This window comes from Genypterus blacodes, unplaced genomic scaffold (genome assembly GCF_046128005.1).
Source record: "Genypterus blacodes isolate CSIRO-AG114 ecotype Tasmania unplaced genomic scaffold, CSIRO-AGI_Gbla_v1 ptg000093l_1, whole genome shotgun sequence".
NCBI classification, from domain to species: domain Eukaryota; kingdom Metazoa; phylum Chordata; class Actinopteri; order Ophidiiformes; family Ophidiidae; genus Genypterus; species Genypterus blacodes.
In genome coordinates, this window is record NW_027466897.1 from 246,376 (window position 1) to 266,238 (window position 19,863).

The 19,863-nt window shown below is 45.9% G+C and overlaps 2 protein-coding genes across 2 annotated transcripts; both read right to left on the reverse strand.

Annotated features, from left to right (window-relative positions):
• Positions 1–357: 357 nt before the first annotated feature.
• On the reverse strand, positions 358–4,631 carry acp6 (acid phosphatase 6, lysophosphatidic). Its single transcript, XM_076159226.1, has 11 exons — positions 4,525–4,631; positions 3,512–3,791; positions 3,289–3,417; positions 2,927–3,057; positions 2,494–2,573; positions 2,310–2,397; positions 2,028–2,160; positions 1,780–1,880; positions 1,568–1,660; positions 1,310–1,475; positions 358–1,232 (listed from the first exon to the last, which is right to left on the reverse strand). The coding sequence occupies exons 2-11, from the start codon at positions 3,728–3,730 to the stop codon at positions 1,098–1,100; spliced, it is 1,275 nt and encodes a 424-aa protein (XP_076015341.1). The 5' UTR covers positions 3,731–3,791; positions 4,525–4,631; the 3' UTR covers positions 358–1,097.
• Positions 4,632–6,737: 2,106 nt separating this feature from the next.
• gja5a (gap junction protein, alpha 5a) lies at positions 6,738–14,441 on the reverse strand. Its single transcript, XM_076159033.1, has 2 exons — positions 14,277–14,441; positions 6,738–8,209 (listed from the first exon to the last, which is right to left on the reverse strand). The coding sequence occupies exon 2, from the start codon at positions 8,170–8,172 to the stop codon at positions 7,015–7,017; it is 1,158 nt and encodes a 385-aa protein (XP_076015148.1). The 5' UTR covers positions 8,173–8,209; positions 14,277–14,441; the 3' UTR covers positions 6,738–7,014.
• Positions 14,442–19,863: the final 5,422 nt, after the last annotated feature.

Consider the following 19,863-nt stretch of genomic DNA (forward strand, 5'->3'; position numbering starts at 1 on the left):
GTGTGTGTGTGTGTGTGTGTGTGTGTGTGTGTCCGTTCGGGCTCTCGTCCATTCGTACCCGACCAGGTGGCGTCTTTGTTGTCCTGCATGTCAAACCGTTCTGACAACATTCAGCTGGAATCGTAGAGAGTCCCTTTCTAACAGGCCGGGGCGAGTAGACATTTTATCGGGGAGGTATTTAGTGAGAGCTATTTTCAGAGGACACCACACTTCTAAAATAGTTGTCGCACGTTAACGCACTTGAATACAACCGGTCCACTGTGCTGTCTAGAATGTGAGGCTTTACTTAACGGCACACACACACACTCACACACAGACCCCATGTTTGATGAAATCTTGACGAGTCACAAATCCGAGTCAAAGCTTTTTTATTTGAACAGCAATTTTAATGGAAATCCCCAATCGTGAGGAACAGTGCGTTATTGTGCGTCGAGTTGTGCGTATATTCCTGCACTACAGCCCCCAAATCCCCATGAGGAGTCTCTTAAAATACACATCCCAATTCCCTTTCCACAGCTTCTATACATAGTAAGAGACATTCACACGCTAATGTACAATCTCCCCTGTATGCGTACACACCGCTCGGGTTTTCTTAATGAATATGACAATACAGGAAATGCGTGGTATTCCCCTGGGGAACGTGATGGGACACCAAAGATTTGCTGGAATTGCATCGGCGGTAAAGGATGTGATGTCATTCTTTTTCCACATAGTCGGTGAGCAGGAGTCTTAAACATGTAAACGCTCATTAAATACTGCATATTTCAGTGTAAACCATAAGTGCAGTGATGGTGTGAAAATACTCAGTCAGGTACTGGTTGCACACATATACAGGACCTGGTGGGAATTGGGTATTACACACAACACTTAATGCACACACCCTTATGCTATCACTCCTACATTTGTTCATGTGATCCTCTAAATATGTGGAGGAAAGATCTTAAAGCTCGGCTGAGATGAAGAACAGAGGATTAAATATTTAAATAAAGTACGAATAAGTCTGCTTCAGCCTGGCGGTGAAGGACCATGATGGATGCTGGGTGAAGTTTAAGCTGAGGATGTAAACAAAAAGGATGTATGGAAACAAGGTGTTGCATTTAGGAATCAGTGAGGCTCTTTGTGGCGTTACAGAGGGACTGGTAGAGTTCAGAGGTGGCCGAGTACTGGGAGAGGGCCTGCTTGAACTCCTGCAGGGGGCAGTAGACTCCACTGCAACGGGGAAGAAGTTGATCCTAGAAGAAATCAAAGAAAATTGTCAGTGGATGTCGTTTCAAGTTACAAAACGCGGAGAGAGCGTTCTTGTTCTTACCTTGCCGATGTAGGAGACTTTAACAAACGCCTCCTTGGTCTGCCGGTGCTGGTGCAGCTCCAGGGTGATGTCGGCGGCGTACGGCGGCCATCTCATGTCGAAGATCCCCATGGCCATCAGAATGGGAATGATGGTGGTGTCGTGTGCCGAGTACAGGAACATCTTCCTGTATGAGAGAGGGAGAGAGAGAGAGCGAGCTTCAGTGAGGGACTCGAATCAAAGACCAAACACGAGGCTGTACTGGAGTGACGTTTCTACCTGTTGGGCTCTGATGAGGTCGCCTGAATGTTCTCCTCCATATTTCCCAGCAGTGTGTGCAGAAGGGGTCCCACACACAGCTGCAAGTTCTCACTGGGGCAGACAAAGAAGAGTAAACACTGAGAGCTGCCCTGTGGAGTTAAACACGTCTTATTGACACAGATAAGGGATCTTTGTTAGGAGGGAAACTTGCTGCACCTCTCCTCACTAACCTATTTTTGGGCTCATAAATATAATACATCATGTCCACAGCTCTCTGCTCCACCGTGTTCTTCCAGGTATCCAGCACAGGGGGGCAGGGCAGCCCGTGGGTCTGAGGGAGAAGACATCTACAACATTAACTTGATGAATCCGGTTACAAAGCTTTGTCTCCTGTTAGGTTGTAATAAAAAGCGGCTCATAATAGATGAAGTCGAGCTCTAATAAGAGTCAGAAAGAGGGCAGCGCAGGCTGTTGTCACCTCTCTGGCAACCATGTCGTCCCTAATGAGGATGAAGTCGACGTGCTGGTGAGCGGCGATGCCCAAGGCGTCCTGGATGCTGTGCAGGTCCGCAGCGATGTCTGGCAGAGTGGATGACTTGGCCCAGCGGTGGCTGCACAGGAACACGGTGACAACATGTCAAGAGATTTCTGGGCTCGGGTTCCTTGTAATTTTGCTCACACACACACGAGCCTGTCTGCGGGATATTCTAGGCCTGCTGACGTGACTCCAGCCTGGTAGAGAGGACATAAGACTTCATACCCGCCAAAGACCTTGAGCAGCTTGCATCCGTGGTAGTTAGGATACAGGATCTCTGCCTCGGCCTCCGTCGTTAAAATAGGCACGATTTCTTCACGTGGACAGAGAACAGAAACGGTGACAAGAGGAACAACAACAACAACACAAGAAACCACATCCTGCGCATCTACACGGACTTCTGTCTCACCTTCCTGTTTCTGCTGAAAGAGCCCTGCGACGAGGCATTTGGCAGACTCGATGGTCCTCACGATGTTAGTGGAGCGCACGCTGAGGAACACACACACACACACACACACACACACACACACACACACACACACACACACACACACACACACACACACACACACACACACACACACACACACACACACACACACACACACACACACACACACACACACACACACACACACACACACACACACACACACACACACACACACACACACACACACACACACACACACGTCATGGAAGGCAGCCAGCGTGATAACACTGAAACACACTGAAACATTCAGTGCTGATATCCTTTGGGCCGCACACATAAATCTACTGCCCGAGCACAAAAGGGGGCTCGGTGCTTTTGTTATCAGTCGTGATGCGGCGAGTAAACGTACTAGACCTCGGCCGGGCTGAAGGAGGAGCTGAGGAAGGCAGAGTCCTGGATGTATCTCTTCCTCAGCCTCTTGCCCAGCTCGTACAGCTGCTGCATGCCCACCGTGGTCAGCTGACCGGGGAACGTGCCGCCCTGTCAGACCGGGAGGAAGCAGACAGAGGCGTTAGTGCTTAACTGACACACACACACGGTGCAGGAACACTTCCAGAGGTTAGTGAATGAACCTCAGTGTGTCTCAAAGCCTTATTGTGCCTGGTGGAATGTGTAAATTGATGACATCGTCTCAGTCACGTTTCTGAGGCCCGTTTTAGTCTCGTGCACCTCATGTTTCCCCACCGTCTTTCCAGGTTCCCTCCTACTCACCGTCAGCGTGTTTTTCCGGTAGCTGTCCTCCACGGGGGCTGGCGGTCTGGGGCCTCCGTGAAGATCCGTCACCACGTAGTTGATGTGTGTGTGCGCCGGAGGCTCCAAGAGGTCCGGCACCCACTGGGCCTTCAGTCGGACAAAACAAAACAAAACCAGTGTTGCTTTAGAGTTAACAGACACATTAAAGATGAGTTTAGATGATGAAGGGGCGGCGTTTTACCTCCATCACGTCCGGTATGGACTTGAGCGGCGTGCGAGCTCCGTGTCGGAACAGGACCTGGACCTGTTTGAGCTCGTAGGGAGAGTTGGGGTCGGTGTCGACGGCGGTGCAAATGGAGGCGTCCTGATCCGGTTTGGTCTTCTGTTGGGACCACAGCATGGAGCCGAACGCCACAGACACCGAACCTAACAGGCCGGCTTTGGTCCAGAGAGTCCTCATAGCTGCACTGTAGAGAGGAGGGGAACGTGTTCTGTGCTGAGTCCCCCGCTGCAGGTAGAGTCTGGAAAAGTTTAAACAAAAGGGCTGATATGAGAAACAGGTTACTGATAAACCAAGGAGAGCTCGGTAGTCCAGTCCAGACTTCTTATTACATCATAAAAGCTCTGGATCCAGGTGTGTCTGTGACCTCACCTCCCTCCTAAACTCATTTGTTCATCACTGGGGTCATAAAAAAGCTACTTTCACGAGTGTTTTTATATTTTCTCAGCTTTTATCTCAGTTTAAGATGACATTTCGACCCATATTGTTCTATTTCTGCCTCTCTTTTCCCTCTGGTTTGAGTCTGAATGACACACAGCACCTTGTGTGACTTGATTAACTTGAATTTGTTGTGATGAAAAGTAGTTGTAATTGTTATTGATGAGTCAGAGCCCAGAGCGGCTTAGAGGAAGGCGGCAGCTAAACAAGGTAAGAGTCTAACTACCTAAACGTCACACAGGACATGTAGTTAAGTGACATATTTTTGACACTATCCCCAAAAACAAAGATGTGTTTTCTGGCTAAACACAGCTCACAGTTTGTTGTTTAGCTGTGACTCGTAGACGATGTTAGCCTAACTAGCACGTAGCTTACCCGTCACGTAACCTAACAAAGTTGACTAATTGCATCGCAGCATGAAAACATCCTGACATTGGAATATAGATACAGATTACAGCATCTCTATCAGCAGTCAAGCTCGCTGCGTCATGACGTCGAGGCTTTGTTTGCTGTTACGTTCGTCTAAGTGTTCTCACCTGTCAGCTCGATTGTGTAGTTTGCGGCTGTTTGATTAGGTAGGACTCATACATTGATGAGAGAAGCTCGATGAATGTTACCAAACTCTTGCCACCGGCTCCCGGTGAAGTGCTTGACGGGAGTTGTAGTTTTAAAGGATTCGGGTTCTGCTGTTGTAGCAAAGGTCAGAGCCTCGAAATAAAACTACATTTCCCATATCGAGAGTGACGTCACAGCTTTAACGACGCCATTGCTTAAAGTCCGCTGCTGCCCTCTACAGGTCGTACGCGCCTTTGCAAGCACGCCACGGTTATACAGTCAATTGGTAAACCATTAATCATCCATTTAAAATGCAAATTCTAGTTTTTGCTACTCGCCATCCAGAGTAACACTTTATTTGAATCTTATTGGACTGAGAACTGCTGACCTAATCGAGTGGGAGAGACTGAATTCCCTTTAGATCATCAAACTACTGTGAAGTAACAGGATGTAAGAATGACAGCAGCTGTGGATGCAGGAAGCAAAGATTAACATAATAATACCATAAGAAACATTATTCGTTTAAAAAAAATATTGCCTGATGTTAGGTTCTGTCTGTAGAGAGCAATAGAAATATTTTTCAAAGGCAACACGCCCCCCAGGATCACGATCCCATGATGTGAGACCTGATAGAAACGATCCAAAGAGTAGAACTTTGTGCATCACAGGCATGCAGATGATATGTTTAGAAACAAAATGGCTGCATGTCTTGTGCATTGCCACTGTTCCCTCATTCTTTCTGCTTGCGACTCTGGCACAAGGCTCCCTGGCAGAGCTGGAGAGCCAGGCTTTGTTTATGTAAATATATCATCCTCAGTCTGTCTCCTACAGGGTGCATGGCGACTACAGTCTGTCAGGTACAAGTGTGGGTGAACAAGGATTCATTATCAATTTTAGGATCTACTCCTGTATTAAACATTGATTGGCTGTACATTGTGAAAAATATACAATTGATGTCTGATACTTATTTGATTATGGAATATATCAAAACAAATGAATATTATATAGTTGCTGATGGTGTGTTCTTGGCTTTAACAGCATCACCATCTTTTCCAGTTGGTAAAGTACAAGTTGATCTAAATGTAAAACCTTTCAAATTGTATGCAAATCACTGCTGTGTGTGTGTGTGTGTGTGTGTGTGTGTGTGTGTGTGTGTGTGTGTGTGTGTGTGTGTGTGACAGAATTAATGTCAAAGAGGACAGAGAAAAAGTAAAAACCAAGTCAGAAAGCAGAAGCAGATTGTCCAACTGATCATCAATCATTTATTGATTTGTGATGTATTAGTGATATACTGTATTTATTGCTGTAGTCATTGGTTTATTATTATGAATGTGTGTAAGAGAATCCAAACTGCAGCCAGTGAGTGTGGACTACAAAAGAATGCAGTTAAAAATAAGTGGTTGTTGTATTACATGATACAAGATAACAAACGTCATTTGAAGATATTTTCACAAATCATACAATTATTTAAAAAAAAACTCACTATTTACACAATGGCTCCAGAAGAGAAAATGAAAAGCAAGTGCAATCTTGCCACCTAGTGGCTGTATCCTGTCATTATCCTTATCATCATCATCCAATCAGGACTTCATCTTTGTCCTGCGATCCTTCTTCAACTGGAATAATCCTCAAACAAGTTATATTCTGTCTTCAGTTCTTCTCCTTTCCAATTCAGGACGAGTGGAAACTATTCTACTCATTATACACACAGCTTTTTATTTGGAAAATGCCTAATTTTTAGGTTGTAACTGAGTATTTCCTGGCTGTGTAAGAAGGATCCTTGACCCTTAAAAGATAGGCTGGGTTACATTATACATTTACAAATACAGTGCAACAATATTTTTACAGATGGATGTGATTACTATGGCTTCAGAAACACATGGACACATGAAAACTAATATTATTTTGATATTTTATCATACCATAGTTTAAGGCACTTTACCTCAACACTGTGTGTGTGTGTGTGTGTGTGTGTGTGTGTGTGTGTGCGCACTTGTGTGTGAGTGTGTAAGTGTCCTATTTATATGATGACAAATTCACAGTTTATTTCATGTCAGCTCCCTATTCACTATTTTCTCTGAATGCTCTATTTAAAATTATGATATAGCATTCTCTCTCTCTTAGGTTGTGCAATTCTCAGGTATTAAACCCTTTTTACCCTGTTTTTGTCATTTAAACGTAGTTTCTTTTGCAGTTTTACTCGGTTTGGGGCAGATGAACAGTTTCTGGTCACAAACTGTTGCTCAAGTTGGACATTTCATCCATAGTCAAGTGTCTTTAGGCCTTTAAGAGTTTGCATAGTTTGTTAATTCACTGTCTGATTACCTGACTTAGATTTTTACAGTCTCTTCATAGTTTTGTACTAAACAAATCCTTTCATTCCTTCTCTTTGGGGTTCTTCCCTCTTGGGTTTGAGGGTCCAACCCTCTCTCCTTCCTCCCCTGGTCAGCCACCGTCTTGTGGTTGGGACTCTATACTGCCAGGTCATCTGATCGGACTCGGCTGCTGGTACCGCTGGTCTTGCTCATGCGCCGTTTATCCTTCGGTAGGCCGGAGTGCAGTAAAGGCGACGGGGAGCAGCTGTTGGGCAGCTCTGTTGGTACGTGGTCGTATCTCATCCTCAGGAAGTCCGCCTCGCCCTCCAGGTTGTCGCAGCTCTGATGCCGCTCTGTGGCCATGTTGACCGAGTTCTGCTGCAGCGCCATCCTGTTGTTGAAGGGATGCGAGGCCATGGCGGTCATGGGGTGAATGGGAGTCATGGAGCCCGGAGTTGCCAGGCACTGACTGAAATCTGGAGGAGGTGTGCAGGAGGTGGAGTTCCGTCTCGGGCTGGTGGGCTCGGCTGCAGGCGGCGCCTCAGTCACGGCTCTGTGGGCGTTCTTCTGGTCGGCCTTCTTGCGTTGGCACCTCCTGAGGCTCCTCCAGCCCAGGTGGTACAGCTCCACAACAGACAGCAGCAGAGACACGCCGGCCACCACCAGCATGAAGACGATGAAGACGTTCTTCTCTGTGGGTCGGGACATGTAGCAGTTGACGGGGTTGGGGCAGGGCCAGGACTTGCACAGGTACAGTGCCCTGAGGAACACCCCGTAGATCATGTACTGCACCACGACGAAGGTCACCTCCATCACTGTGCGGATCATGATGCTCAGGATGTAAGTCTGAAGCAGGGCGCCTTTCAAGCGAATGCGCCCGCTGGCGTCAGACGTGGCCTCCTTCCCACTCTCCTTCTGCTGCAGGTACTCCTTCTCCCCCTCCAGGTCTCCCCCCTCCTCCCTGCCCGCCTCCCTCTCCTCCTGCTGTGTCCTGCGCAGCTTCTCCTCCCTGCGCACTATGTGCATGGCGTGGCCCATGTAGATGAGGGAGGGCGTGGAGACGAAGACGATCTGCAGCACCCAGTAGCGGATGTGTGCGATGGGGAAGGCGCTGTCGTAACACACGTTGGTGCAACCGGGCTGCTGCGTGTCGCACAGGAAGTCGCTCTGCTCGTCCCCCCAGGAGGACTCGGCCGCCGTGCCCAGCACCAGGATGCGGAAGATGAAGAGGACGGTGAGCCAGACTTTCCCCACCGAGGTGGAGTGTTCCTGGACCTCCTCTAGGAAATTACCCAGGAGACTCCAGTCCCCCATCACTGCTCACGGACCAAACACACACCTGAGAGACAGACTGAGGAAAGAGAGAGAGAGAGAGATGATGAGTTAGAGGCAGCTGTTGGTCCACTATGAAGGGAGTGATCTGGTTGTGTGTGTGTGTGGCATTGTACGTATATAAATAGATTCTTTGGCGATGAATTGCTTGGGGACTGGACACGGTGGCATGAGAACAACCCTTTTCCCATGAGAGAGAGAGAGAGAGCAGATGAAAAGAGAGAGAGAGTGAGTGAGAGAGTGAGAGACAGGCAGAGGAAGTTTTGTGGCATGTAAAAGCAAATACCCAGGATGATTTAAAAATGATTCAGTATTAAGTTCTGGGTTTATTTCCCTCCACATTCCAGGTTATTTATGACAGCCAGGATTAGAGACCAGAGGGGAAGTCAAAGCTAGGACCCTTTGTCCCTTTAATGCGGTTGTGACCCGGCCTCCATCTCGCCCTGGGCTCCTCACCAGCAGCCCTCACTCACGCTGACAGAGCCGCAGATTTGATCTCCGCTCTCCCTGCATTCCTGTGCTCGCCCTCCAGTTTGGATCTATTTGAGAGCGTCCATCAGATCTCCACATCTACCCGTGTGTGTGCGAGAGTTTGGGTGAGACCCAAACATGGCAGGGACAGGCCGGTGTGTCTCAGCTCAGAATGACCCTATAAGGCAGTTGAGCAGACGGCTTTATGGGCGCCATAAATGACCCCCATCATCGAAGGGTTAAGAAAACCCATCAAACTTCAACAAGAGGCGCTTGAGGCGGAGACCTCCGACATCTATATATGTCCGTGTGTCTACTCTGAGCTTTTACTACGCAATTAGTAATCAAAGACAGATGAGTAACGGCAGATGAGGGTTGAAGGTTTCGCACTCTGACAGGTTTTTCCGTGGCGTCACTGCTCTACTTGGCACGCTGACGGAAAACATACATTTCTCAACCCTTTTAAAATGAGCATTTAAGTCAAACTTGTCTCAAAGGGATACACAACCCACCACCATCATAGAAAGCAACCAATCCAAACAGTGAGATAACATCTTAGCTTACCAACCCTCATCTCTCAGAGTGGAATCCATGCAGCAGCTCTGCTCCCCCATAGAGACGCAGTACTGGACTTATATGTACAATATAGAATGTACGTATACATACAGATGTCTGCTGTTCAGGGCATTGGAAGGCATGACAATGATACTGCTTGGCTCTTATCTGACTGAGAGACATGATTACCCCCCCCCCCCCCCCCCCCCTCCCCCCCTCCCATCCTCCCTCCCTCTCTCTCTCTCGCTCTCTCTCTCTCTCTCTCTCTCTCTGGGGTATAAATGGTAAAATGACAAATCAGGTTGTTGTGTCTTCGATACTTGATGAGTGCAGGACATCGGAAGGAGGAAAAAACAAACCGCAGCCATGACAAAATTAGCAAAAGGGAAATGCTCAACCTCCATGGCGCCCCCGGGCTAATGCACAGAAAAAAGGAACGACCTGCCGATTGACGCTTATTTTCCAGCATCCGGCTGCGTCAGATTGCTCAGAGCGAGATCAGCCTGGTTAGGAGTTCAAGCAGTGCTGTGATCACACAAATGAGCTCTCAGCCGCTCACTGGTGAGGCCGATGATCTTTACTGGAAGGAACTCACAAACAGGCCGGGGGTGTGGAGGCCTGAGGAGGAAGGGAGTGAGAGCGCAGCCATCACAATAGCAGGAGGTACACAACGCCGAAGCAGCCGGGCTCTTATCAGCTGATGTTGACAACAGGCTTTCCTCACCTGTTCAGTCACGACACTGCCACTTAGGTTGAATGTATAAACGGCTGCTTCCCTTCTTCTCTTCTTCCAACGACTTTGCCTTATTCTGTTTTCCAATGTCTGTTTTCATATTTCATGTCTGGAGAATGAAACAAAGGCTGATTTTGCATTTGGTTTAGGGGGGAAATGTGACAGTGTAGTCTGAGTCTGAGCTACGCTGGAATCCCTGAGCTCAGAGGAAGCAATCTTAAACAATATGATTTCCTACGGACACGAGGAACAAGGTATTAAAGCGAGGGGGGGGTCGCTCTCTCTCTCTCTCTCTCTCTCTCTCTCTCTCTCTCTCCCTCTCTCCCTCTCATACCTGCTCTTTGTGGCTGTGTGGAAGCTCGCCAGCCAGCAGAGCTCACACTGCATTAACACTGTACCCCTGCTGAGCTCCGTGGTTGGCCTGTCAACCGTCATAACTGTCATATTTGTTTATAATATCTGTGGCACAGTAATGGAGAAGAACCAGTGGATAATCTAGTTATGAGCTACTCAGAGCAGCAGACTGCGCAAATGAGGCGTTACAACACCACCGAGTTATTCCTCTGTGACGATCAAAGAACACTGGACTGTGTGTGTGCGTGCGTGCGTGTGCGTGTCTTACGAATAGAGGAAGAGTGCTCGTCGGTAAAAAGATTTCCATGACAACAAAGTCAAGCGTAGGTGCTGCAGAGTGATGACGAGAGAGAGAGAGAGAAAACACTCCACAGCTTCAGAATTAAACTCAAACTCAGGTCATCTTGAGGTGGAAGGTAATAAAGTACATTTAGTTTGAGGTGCAGGTGCATTGTGGGAGACTGTGGGAGATTTGTATCCACTACATCTCAGAGGGAACCATATACCTCCACCAAGGAGGTATATCACTTGTCAACTTATCAACAAGCCACGCCCTCTCAACTTAAGCGATCAATCATAGCAAAATAGGAAGGAATATTTGAAAAAAACAAATATAATACTTTAGTCCAGCTTGGTCCAGAGCTTCTACATGTCAATTTTTGTGACAATTTACTAAAAAAGAGTAAGAGGAGATCCAAAGAAACTATTAAGTTAAGGTGGCAGAAAATCTCATGAGGTGTTTATGTTCCTAACTAGATCTCATTTAGTGAAATTCCTGGTTGATGATCTGCACCCAAACTGAATGCACCCTTACACCTATGAAACCTTGGCGGCAGAGAAAAATGCTGAAAAGTGTGTATTCCTCTATCCTGCACCAGAACAACCATAAATCCCTTCCTCTCTGCCTGAGCGGCCTCAGCCTCGCCTCAGACTCAGCCGGGCCTGTCAGGGGGGCCTCAGCTGTTGGAACCCACAGACCAATGTTTTATAAAACCATCAAGCAACGTTTTTATTGCTTCACGGTGACATATGGAGCAATGGTTTCATATTTATGTCTTCTCATAAAATGGTAGGGTGGGAGTTTGAGATGTCATGGAGCAACAGAGCAGAATCAGACGCTGTTTCTGTGTCATAGGCTGAAGAAAGGACAAAAAAGTGGCTTTCTGTTGTGCCACTGAGCTGAACTCTCCTTCTACCTCCCAGTACCCGGCCCCAGTGCGTCCACTGGGCAGGCAACAGGGGGCAGGGTTGATTTAAACATCCATACTACTGCCCTGATGCAGGATCTTCATCACTACGGCGTGTTTGACCCACTCTGGATCCTCATAGAGGGCCGGGACGCACCGCCCGTCCATGCCGTCTTCATAAACACACAGGCACTTAGCTGTCGGGTATACACTGACTCTGCCTGGTTCCATTTAATGGGGCAAGTTTAGACTAACATCCATAGAAGAAGAAGAAGAAGAAGAAGAAGATAAAGAAGAAGAAGAAGAAGAAGAAGAAGATATTTATATGCATCAAGTGAGGGATTTGTTAAGTCTAGAGCAAATCTTCAGCAATCGAGCACGAGATCTCACTGCACTGACCTACATGCAGGTTACTGTGTCCTCAGTGTTCAGTAATACACAGCGTGTGTATTTGACAGATTGTAGAGTGACTAATGTGGCCACACAGACCCACAGTTAAGGAGTTTGATTCCGATAAATATTGTTGAGCGTCAAATCTGAGCTGCCGGCCTCAAAGGATCCTGGCAGAGGTCACACAGAGGTCAGACAGAGGTCACACAGCTCTCGAGACGGCGCTCAGATTAATTTACAACATTTCTCTTATTATTTGAAACACTTTATTAACCCGCGTTGACCCGTTTTATTCTTGAGCCTGGCCTGTATTACTTTAATATAATAACACTTCAACAATGAACAAATCTGTTGTGTTCTCTTAATCAATATAATAAAATATTTTGTAATGCTATTTACATCGCCTCACTCTGAGTAATTTGTTTAGAGCAATCACAACTTTGTTAAATACAATTAAATGAAAAATAGCTATTAAATCAAAGTTTTCTAGTCATTATTGTACTTATGTGCTCTCCCCCTTATAGAGAAACAATTAACAAATAATCAAACACTGATTGTTAGCATTTACTATTGGTTTCTAGTACGTACGCATTTCTTTACTGGTTTAGTTCATTGTGTAGATGAAGATTGTGATAAATTAGTACTATTATGTTGTTAATGTTCAGCCTTGTATACGTTACAAATATCACTGTCTATGTAACAATGTTTATTTATAAGGCACCTGTTAAATATAATAATTAAATTGTAAGTATTCTGAAAAGTCATTGTAATATTAACCGACTACCGAAAGCAGTAAAGAAAGACAAAGATTTATATGTTACAAATCCATTATTAAACAAACTCTCATATATGATATATGAATATTTAAATAATAGATGTAAACATTGTCCAGCATCAGATTGAATATAACGCACGGCTGGTCTCATTTCTCAAACAGAGCCGTGTTTCAGGTTCCCTTTGGAGGAGCGACGTCGTTAAGGATCAGCAATGTTTCAGTGGAACAGAAGGGAAATGTCAGACCACACACGCACACACACGTCCTGCACACGTCCATTTATTATGTGAGTTTTATCAGTTTTAGATGGAATCACCTATAAATCACAGCCGGGCTGCAGTCATTTAGTTCATTGACATTTAACATTACAGTTCATAGCTTACTCCTTCATGCAGGAATAGAAATGGATGTTTTGATGAATTTTATGTGACTAGATTTGCTTTAGAAGCCTTAGAATAGAATAGAATACCCACTACCACATGCAGTATATGTGTCAAAGTTGAAGCGTGCCTTCTAAAAGTGAATTTGAGCACGTGTAGACCGAGCGCTGGTATAAACGGCACCGGCTGTTTACGGGATGGACGAGCGTACGGCCCTAACCAAGGCTGGGATTAGGATCGAGGATGAGCAGAGTTTAACTTTAGCTGTATCTGAGCGGCCGGGGGGCTGGGGGGCAGGGGTGAGCTAGGGATAGCATGACCCACGCAGCTCCGGCGGTGTGTGACCGGGGGAGAATACGTCCCAAACACACTTCGTGAGTCACCTGTTGCCAGGCCTAATAGGTCAGCCGTGGATCCGTGCTGCCATATATCAGTCACACCAGCAGAAGCCGGCGTGTGGCTCCGCTGCCTGCTACCTTACATGGCTGTCTGGCTCTTCATCTGCCCACTACTGTACACAGACCCACAGCCATGTTATGATCTATTGTTTGGCTGCCCGGCATCATACTGGAAACCTCCAGCAAAACAACTGCCAGGTGTTAAAGCCGGGAGGGAAAATTCAGACTAACAGACTCCTGATAGAAGGACCCAGGTCAGTGTTATTTCAGGGGTGAATAATGATGGATTAGAAAGACGACAAACAACATTTCAGTACTTGTTAATCTCTTCCATCAATCAAAACTGCAGTGCAAAAGATTTTAAAGTCCCATTTATAATCACATCAATCATTTATTTGCGATTTTGTGATTTTCCCGATCCATGATAAAGGAAAGCTGTATGCTGTCGTTCCACAGTATTTTTGTGTACAGACAAGAAGCCGCAGAGAAGCTTTGTTCTTCCATCCAGTCAGGATTTTAACCTCTGTGACCCTGCGACACCTCTGAGACAACAATCTCACAGAGTCCACATAAGTTTTTACTGCTGATGAAGTTCTGCTTAGTGTGAATATATTTGTCTCTTTTAAGAGTGCAGAGAGTGGAAGTGTGTGTGTGTGTGTGTGTCAGCTGTACCGGTCTGGGATAACAGCAAAGTTAACACACACCAGGCATCCCACTCAGACTCTCTCGCGCTCCAAGTCATCATCCCTTCCTCAAAAGCTGCCTTCTCCCTTTCAGCTGAGTGAGACCTCAGAGTGAGGCTGATGTGTGATAACTCACTAAATCATTCATGTAGCTGCTTACCTGCTTTTTGTTGTTGATGTTGTTGTAGTAAGGAGACCAGGTAGGTGCCTCTCATCTGTGCCCAAGTCTTCCTCTAAAATAGGTGATGATGAAGAGGCGAGCAGGAGTTTCACCTCTAGGAAAGCTTGACGTCGTCCCGAGACCCAACTGGTCGTCCGCACAGGGGGCACGAGAAGAAAAGCAAGGGGCATCACTAGTGAGCATGCCCCCCCTCATACACACACACATACGGCCCTCCCTTCTCTCTCTCCTCCTCCTCTTCCATCTCCTCCCCCCCACCCCTCTTTCCCCTTACATCCCTGCCGCTCTATTTTTTGCTGGGAAGCATTCTCCAGCAACAGGAGGGGAAGTGGAATTGTTTTCTGGGATCAATGGCAATTCCGCTCCGAGTGAACTTCCAGAGTGCCCTTATTTACTGTGTGTTCCTTTAGATTTACCGCGCTCATGTCTGTGTTGTGTTCAAGTCTGGAAAATTGTGCATGTATAAAATCAGAATTCTAAATCTTTAAAAGGTCTCACTTTCAACATTTACAGTTTCTCTTCTTTCTTAGAAGTCTGGGATGTTGGCATCAGTCACAGACCAAACTCATTAACCTTCATCCTTCCTGTTCCTTCATCCTCGTTTCCTCCTCTGCAGTCTTTGTTTAAGTCTGAGTTGGTTTCTGTGCTCCAGCCTGCAGATATCAGCCTGCAGAATCATTCAAGATTGGTTTCTCCTCGCTTGAAGGCTGACTGACATTGTGATTTATCACAATTAATTTTCAAGGTAATGCTATTTCAAAAACACATCATGACATTGGACCTCAGTCTTGTTTGCTGTTTCCATTCAGTACATGCATTTACATACAATGTAAGTGATCTGAAGAGCTTAATCTCTCCTGCAACATACAGTACTGTCAAAATCATATAGAATTGAATAATCCCTGATCTGAGTCACATTCATGAGGAAATAAATCTCTAAATCTCATCTAAACATACAGATTAAGACTTCTTATCCACTCCAACTCGTATGTCATCAAATGTGACACTGCACTATTGCCATAGCAACAATCACCACTCTGAAGACGTTCCTATCCGTCTTCATCTTGATGGAATTAAATCATTGCACATATGTGGGCTGTTTCAGGCCTACTGCTGTGTGAAGATGCACTTGTAATAGATGAAGCCAAATATCAGACCATCATCTTTTCAGCCACTGTGGCCATTTAACAACAAAATGTGTCATGGAAAGCAATCAAGGTGTGAGTCACAGCAGAGCAAACACAACAGGTTTTAAAAATGTGGTGTGTGTCCCCCATCAAAGACGTCTGGCAGCCCAACAATGGTGTAAATCAATACAAACTTCATGTTCACAATACCAGGCTAAAACCCTTATATTGATTATTTTGTCACAGTCCAATCACCACTGTCAGCACGGCATATTGTGACACAGAACTGACCAATTCAACAGCAACCTCACTCAGAACTGAATATGTCTGTGGCTAATAAGACATAAAAGCTTTAAATCTCATCCATGAGTTTATCTTGACACGTATACAGGAGCTTCTTCCCTTTTGTGGAGCTCTTTTTGAGAAGTAACTCCAGGTCGCTTCCTCATTCTGAACACGGATTGATGCAAACTGCTTACAAACCCTGTTTTCCTTTGCATCGGTGAAAAAAATCCCTCGTCAGAATTCCCAGGGATTTCCAAGTGAAGTTTCCTTAAACAAAAGCCGGTGGAGCATCGCTTTGGGCCTCAGACTGTTAGATGGAGTGTTTGAAGGGATGGAAAAGCTCAGGCTAATTCCTAATTACGTAGCCTTCCTCAGTGTAAAGGCTACTCTGTCATTTCCATTGTGCTGCTCATCAACCCGGATTAGAAGTGGAACAACCTTCACACAGCGTAACAGCATGAAGTGATTTGTAACAATGAAGTGATGTTCCACGACTTCACTTAATCTCACCACTTACAGCTTCTCAGCAGTGCCAGGATGAGGTTTAAATGGTAGTATGTGTGTATGTGTGTGAGATTGAGAGCAAGCAAGGGGAGACGACAATAAGCGAGCGGCTGGTAGAGAGAGAGGGAGTGTGTGTGTGTACTTGAGTGTATGCTGGAAAAAGCCTGTGCTGCCAGGATGCATCAGTGTAACAATAAACTCTCTCTCTCTCACACACACACACGCACGCACGCACGCACGCACGAAAGCACGCACGCACGCACACATACACACAGACACACACAAACACACACCATTCTGACCCCTGTCTGTTATTTTTCTCCTCACGAAAAATTATTTTTATTCCTGCCTCACCCATGTCTGAGGGAAGCCATGCTTGATGGACACACACACCCCTAAAAGTCACAAAACTCTGACTGAGGATGGACTGACATTACATTATGTTTCCAACCAGAGATGGAAAGTATTCTAGTACGGTACAGTGCTCACATACAACTGTCAGGTACTTGTATATGTTCCATTTAGTACTACCTGACAGATCAGATGGAAATATTTACTCAGTCAGTTGATTGATCTGTTTATTCAAATGAATGGTTTCGATGTGATGGTCTCAGTAAGGCCTGTCTTGCTGTAGCTCCACCTGCTGACTGTTTCTGTCCTCTACAGGTACTTGTAGCAGTTGCAGGGGAGTTGGGAGGAGTTATTAGATGAACTCGTTCCACCTGAGCTGCCTGGTCTCATCTCCTCACTCTCGTTCTCTGTCTCTCCCTCCTCATTGGCCTGGATTAGGTTTGTTTGATTAAATTCTTACCTCTCTTCTACACTACAACACCACACACTCACACAACAATGCACACACCACTACACAGACTTCATTTGCTTATTATTTAAACTGCTTAAACTCAGAGCAGTCTCCCTCTTTGCCCTTTCAGCCTGGGTTGTGACTTGATCTCTCACATACAGTATTCTAGTGTCTCTGTGCTGTGGCTTTAAATGTGCAGCATTAACATACCTCTTCTATAAATATAGACAGACAATTAAAATCATTACAACTAGTTATCGGGCCTCACACCTCTGACCTGGATATTCATAAACTGTTGCTGCCCTGCTGGGAAGCCGGCACTCATGCTGTAACTGAGGAAGGCTCTCTGTGCTCATCATAGGGCGATAAAGCTCTATGTGAACAGATGAGGGATCACAGGAGGCCGACACGCGCGCCGTCACTCATTTTTAATGCCTGCAGTCTTGGATTGATGCTATTCTTACCAACTGACCTCTGACCCCCCCCCCCCCCCCCGTTGCCTGGAACAGAGGGATGCGCTCCCAGACTGGAAACGCTGATGATGTGCACAGTTATGGATGTTTATATGGGTCACACACACACGTGGGTTTTGATGTGTGTCAAGCAAGCCGGGCTGAAATGTCGCAATATCTGTAAATCTGTAAGTCGACGCCTCTGTTACAATTCATATACATACAAAGCAGCATTGTTAAAGTGCTCTTCTCTCAATGTTTTTAAAAGAAACAGTAGATTCATTAGATTTCTTGCATGTTTCTTCTTGCGGAGGGTAACTGATGGTGGCGAAATGAAAGCAAACAAAGCTTGTTAGTTCCTACTCCGCCCTGTGAAGAACAAGGCTATCAAGATATGGAGGGAGCAGGAGGAAACATGGACTCCAACGCCACATTTTCCACCCGTCGGACTTGCAAGGTCTCAGCATCCCAGGGTGCAACAGTGCAGAAGGAGCCGCCTAACAAACGCAGGAAGAGGTACTATACAGTATATCTACAAGACCCAAGACAACTACCCCAGACATGAGGACAGACGAGCGTGCTGTGTGTGTGTGCGTCTGTGTGTGTGTGACCATATTGCTTGCTTTACTTATGTATGATGATTGAGGACAGACAAGGTGTGTGTATATTTATCCGCCCACCATACATCCCCCTAAAAACAAACTAGGAATGAAAGGACGGAATTGACATGCCGTCCCAGGCTGAGGACGGGGAAAAGGTCACTCGGGCCTTACAGAGGACCTCTTTACATTTAAATCTAAAGACATTCAATCTACAGACAGGTTAACAGCTGATTTGACATTTACAAATCAAATGAATGGAGCTTTTGTATGTTTTTGGGGGCCATAGCATGTTTCCCGTCCTATACGCTCCACCATACCAATGCTTTATTACGTCCTGTTTGTCCTGCTCATTGTTAAAGTGACTCGGCGACAGTTCAGGAAGCAACATACAAAACTGTAAATCATCTCTATTACCCACTGTGAGCGTGTGTGAGAAACACTAGCGGTGGATGGCTGAACGTGTGTGTCGGCGCTCCTATCCGTTGATAACATTGTGTTAGGCGGCTGTCTGGCTGAGGCGACCCGGGGGCATGAAGTCATCCAGTGGCGGCCATGTGTTGCCCTGGTGCGGATAGTGAGGGTGTTACCGTCCTGTAAAATCTACCTTCAGACCTCTGGGCAGCTCTTCCTGCCCTGAGCGATACGCAGAGCCAACCGTTTAACCCCTGATGCTGCATTTCTAGACAACTTCGGTCATCCTTCATGTGCCTTTATCAAAACCCTCCCAATCTTTCATCCTCCTTTTGTTTGAAACATGGATTATTTCCAGATTGTAGAATTTTAAAGAAACAATAAATAACCACATAACATTGAGGAAAAGCACTTATTGGCAATGTGCCTTGTAAATTTGGCTGTGTGTTTGTCATATTCCACATAAACTCCAAATACAAAGCAATCTAGGAAAACAAAAAGCAATGAAGGTAAATGTGGATTGAAATTGAGATGGAATCTTGTTATAGAAAATAATTGAAGTGGACAAACTGAAGTTGGTCCACTGAAGAGAGAAGCCAGGTGGTACAAATTCAGGCACATGTGTACCTGTTTGTATTTGTTTGTCCACATCAGTCCACACAATTATAAAATTAATTATCTGGTTGAACTCAGCTTTAAACTGAAACTATTCTGATTTTCGATTTTAGTTTTCAAAATGGAGCCTTTCTTTCATTGAATTGACCAAAATGCTTTGCAGCCACCAATCTTGGAGAATGGCAGAATACATACAACAGTAATCAGGGAACAATCAAAAGTGTATTTGGTGTTTTTAATGTAGCTTTACCCATATAAACCACATTATACTTTATTTTTGGAATATTATAATTTTTTTAGTATTGTGTACCTATTAAACTGGCTACTAAGTGTCCATCATTTCGTTCAAGGGGCGTCTCAGCTTTTCATCGCTCACCCTAAACCTCCATCTCTGTCACACTCTCGCTCATACCACTTATACGTCCTCCCGTGCATTAACCCCCCCGCCCCCACCCGCAGCTCCCACCCTGTCTCCATTGTGTACGCTTGTTCTCTTCTCCCTCCTGTGGTGCCTTGCTCGGCACAGAGAGGAAGCAGCGTTTCCACTTCCTCCTTGACTGGTGAGAAAAGCCCACGCCTCGTCTCTCACCCCTTCCATCTCTCTCTGTCTTTGTCTCTCTCGGGTCCAGACGACATGTAGCTGCCAGGTTGGCTGAGTTCCTGGAGTGCTCGAGCTTTTAAATCTGTTAGAGGGTTCAGACTGTTTGTGACTCACATCCAGTCTGACTCCAGAACAGAATATACGGTAGTTGTGGGAAAGTACGTACA

What these genes read in the sequence shown, in the direction of transcription:
- acp6 (XM_076159226.1), bottom strand. Translation starts at nt 3,730, where the DNA reads ATGAGGACTCTCTGGACCAAAGCCGGCCTGTTAGGTTCGGTGTCTGTG. An exon ending in ATTTATGAGCCCAAAAATAG is followed by an intron (nt 1,661 to 1,779) that starts GTTAGTGAGGAG and finishes TGTCTGCCCCAG; the next exon opens with TGAGAACTTGCAGCTGTGTG. An exon ending in ACCTCATCAGAGCCCAACAG is followed by an intron (nt 1,476 to 1,567) that starts GTAGAAACGTCA and finishes TCTCTCATACAG; the next exon opens with GAAGATGTTCCTGTACTCGG.
- gja5a (XM_076159033.1), bottom strand. Translation starts at nt 8,172, where the DNA reads ATGGGGGACTGGAGTCTCCTGGGTAATTTCCTAGAGGAGGTCCAGGAA.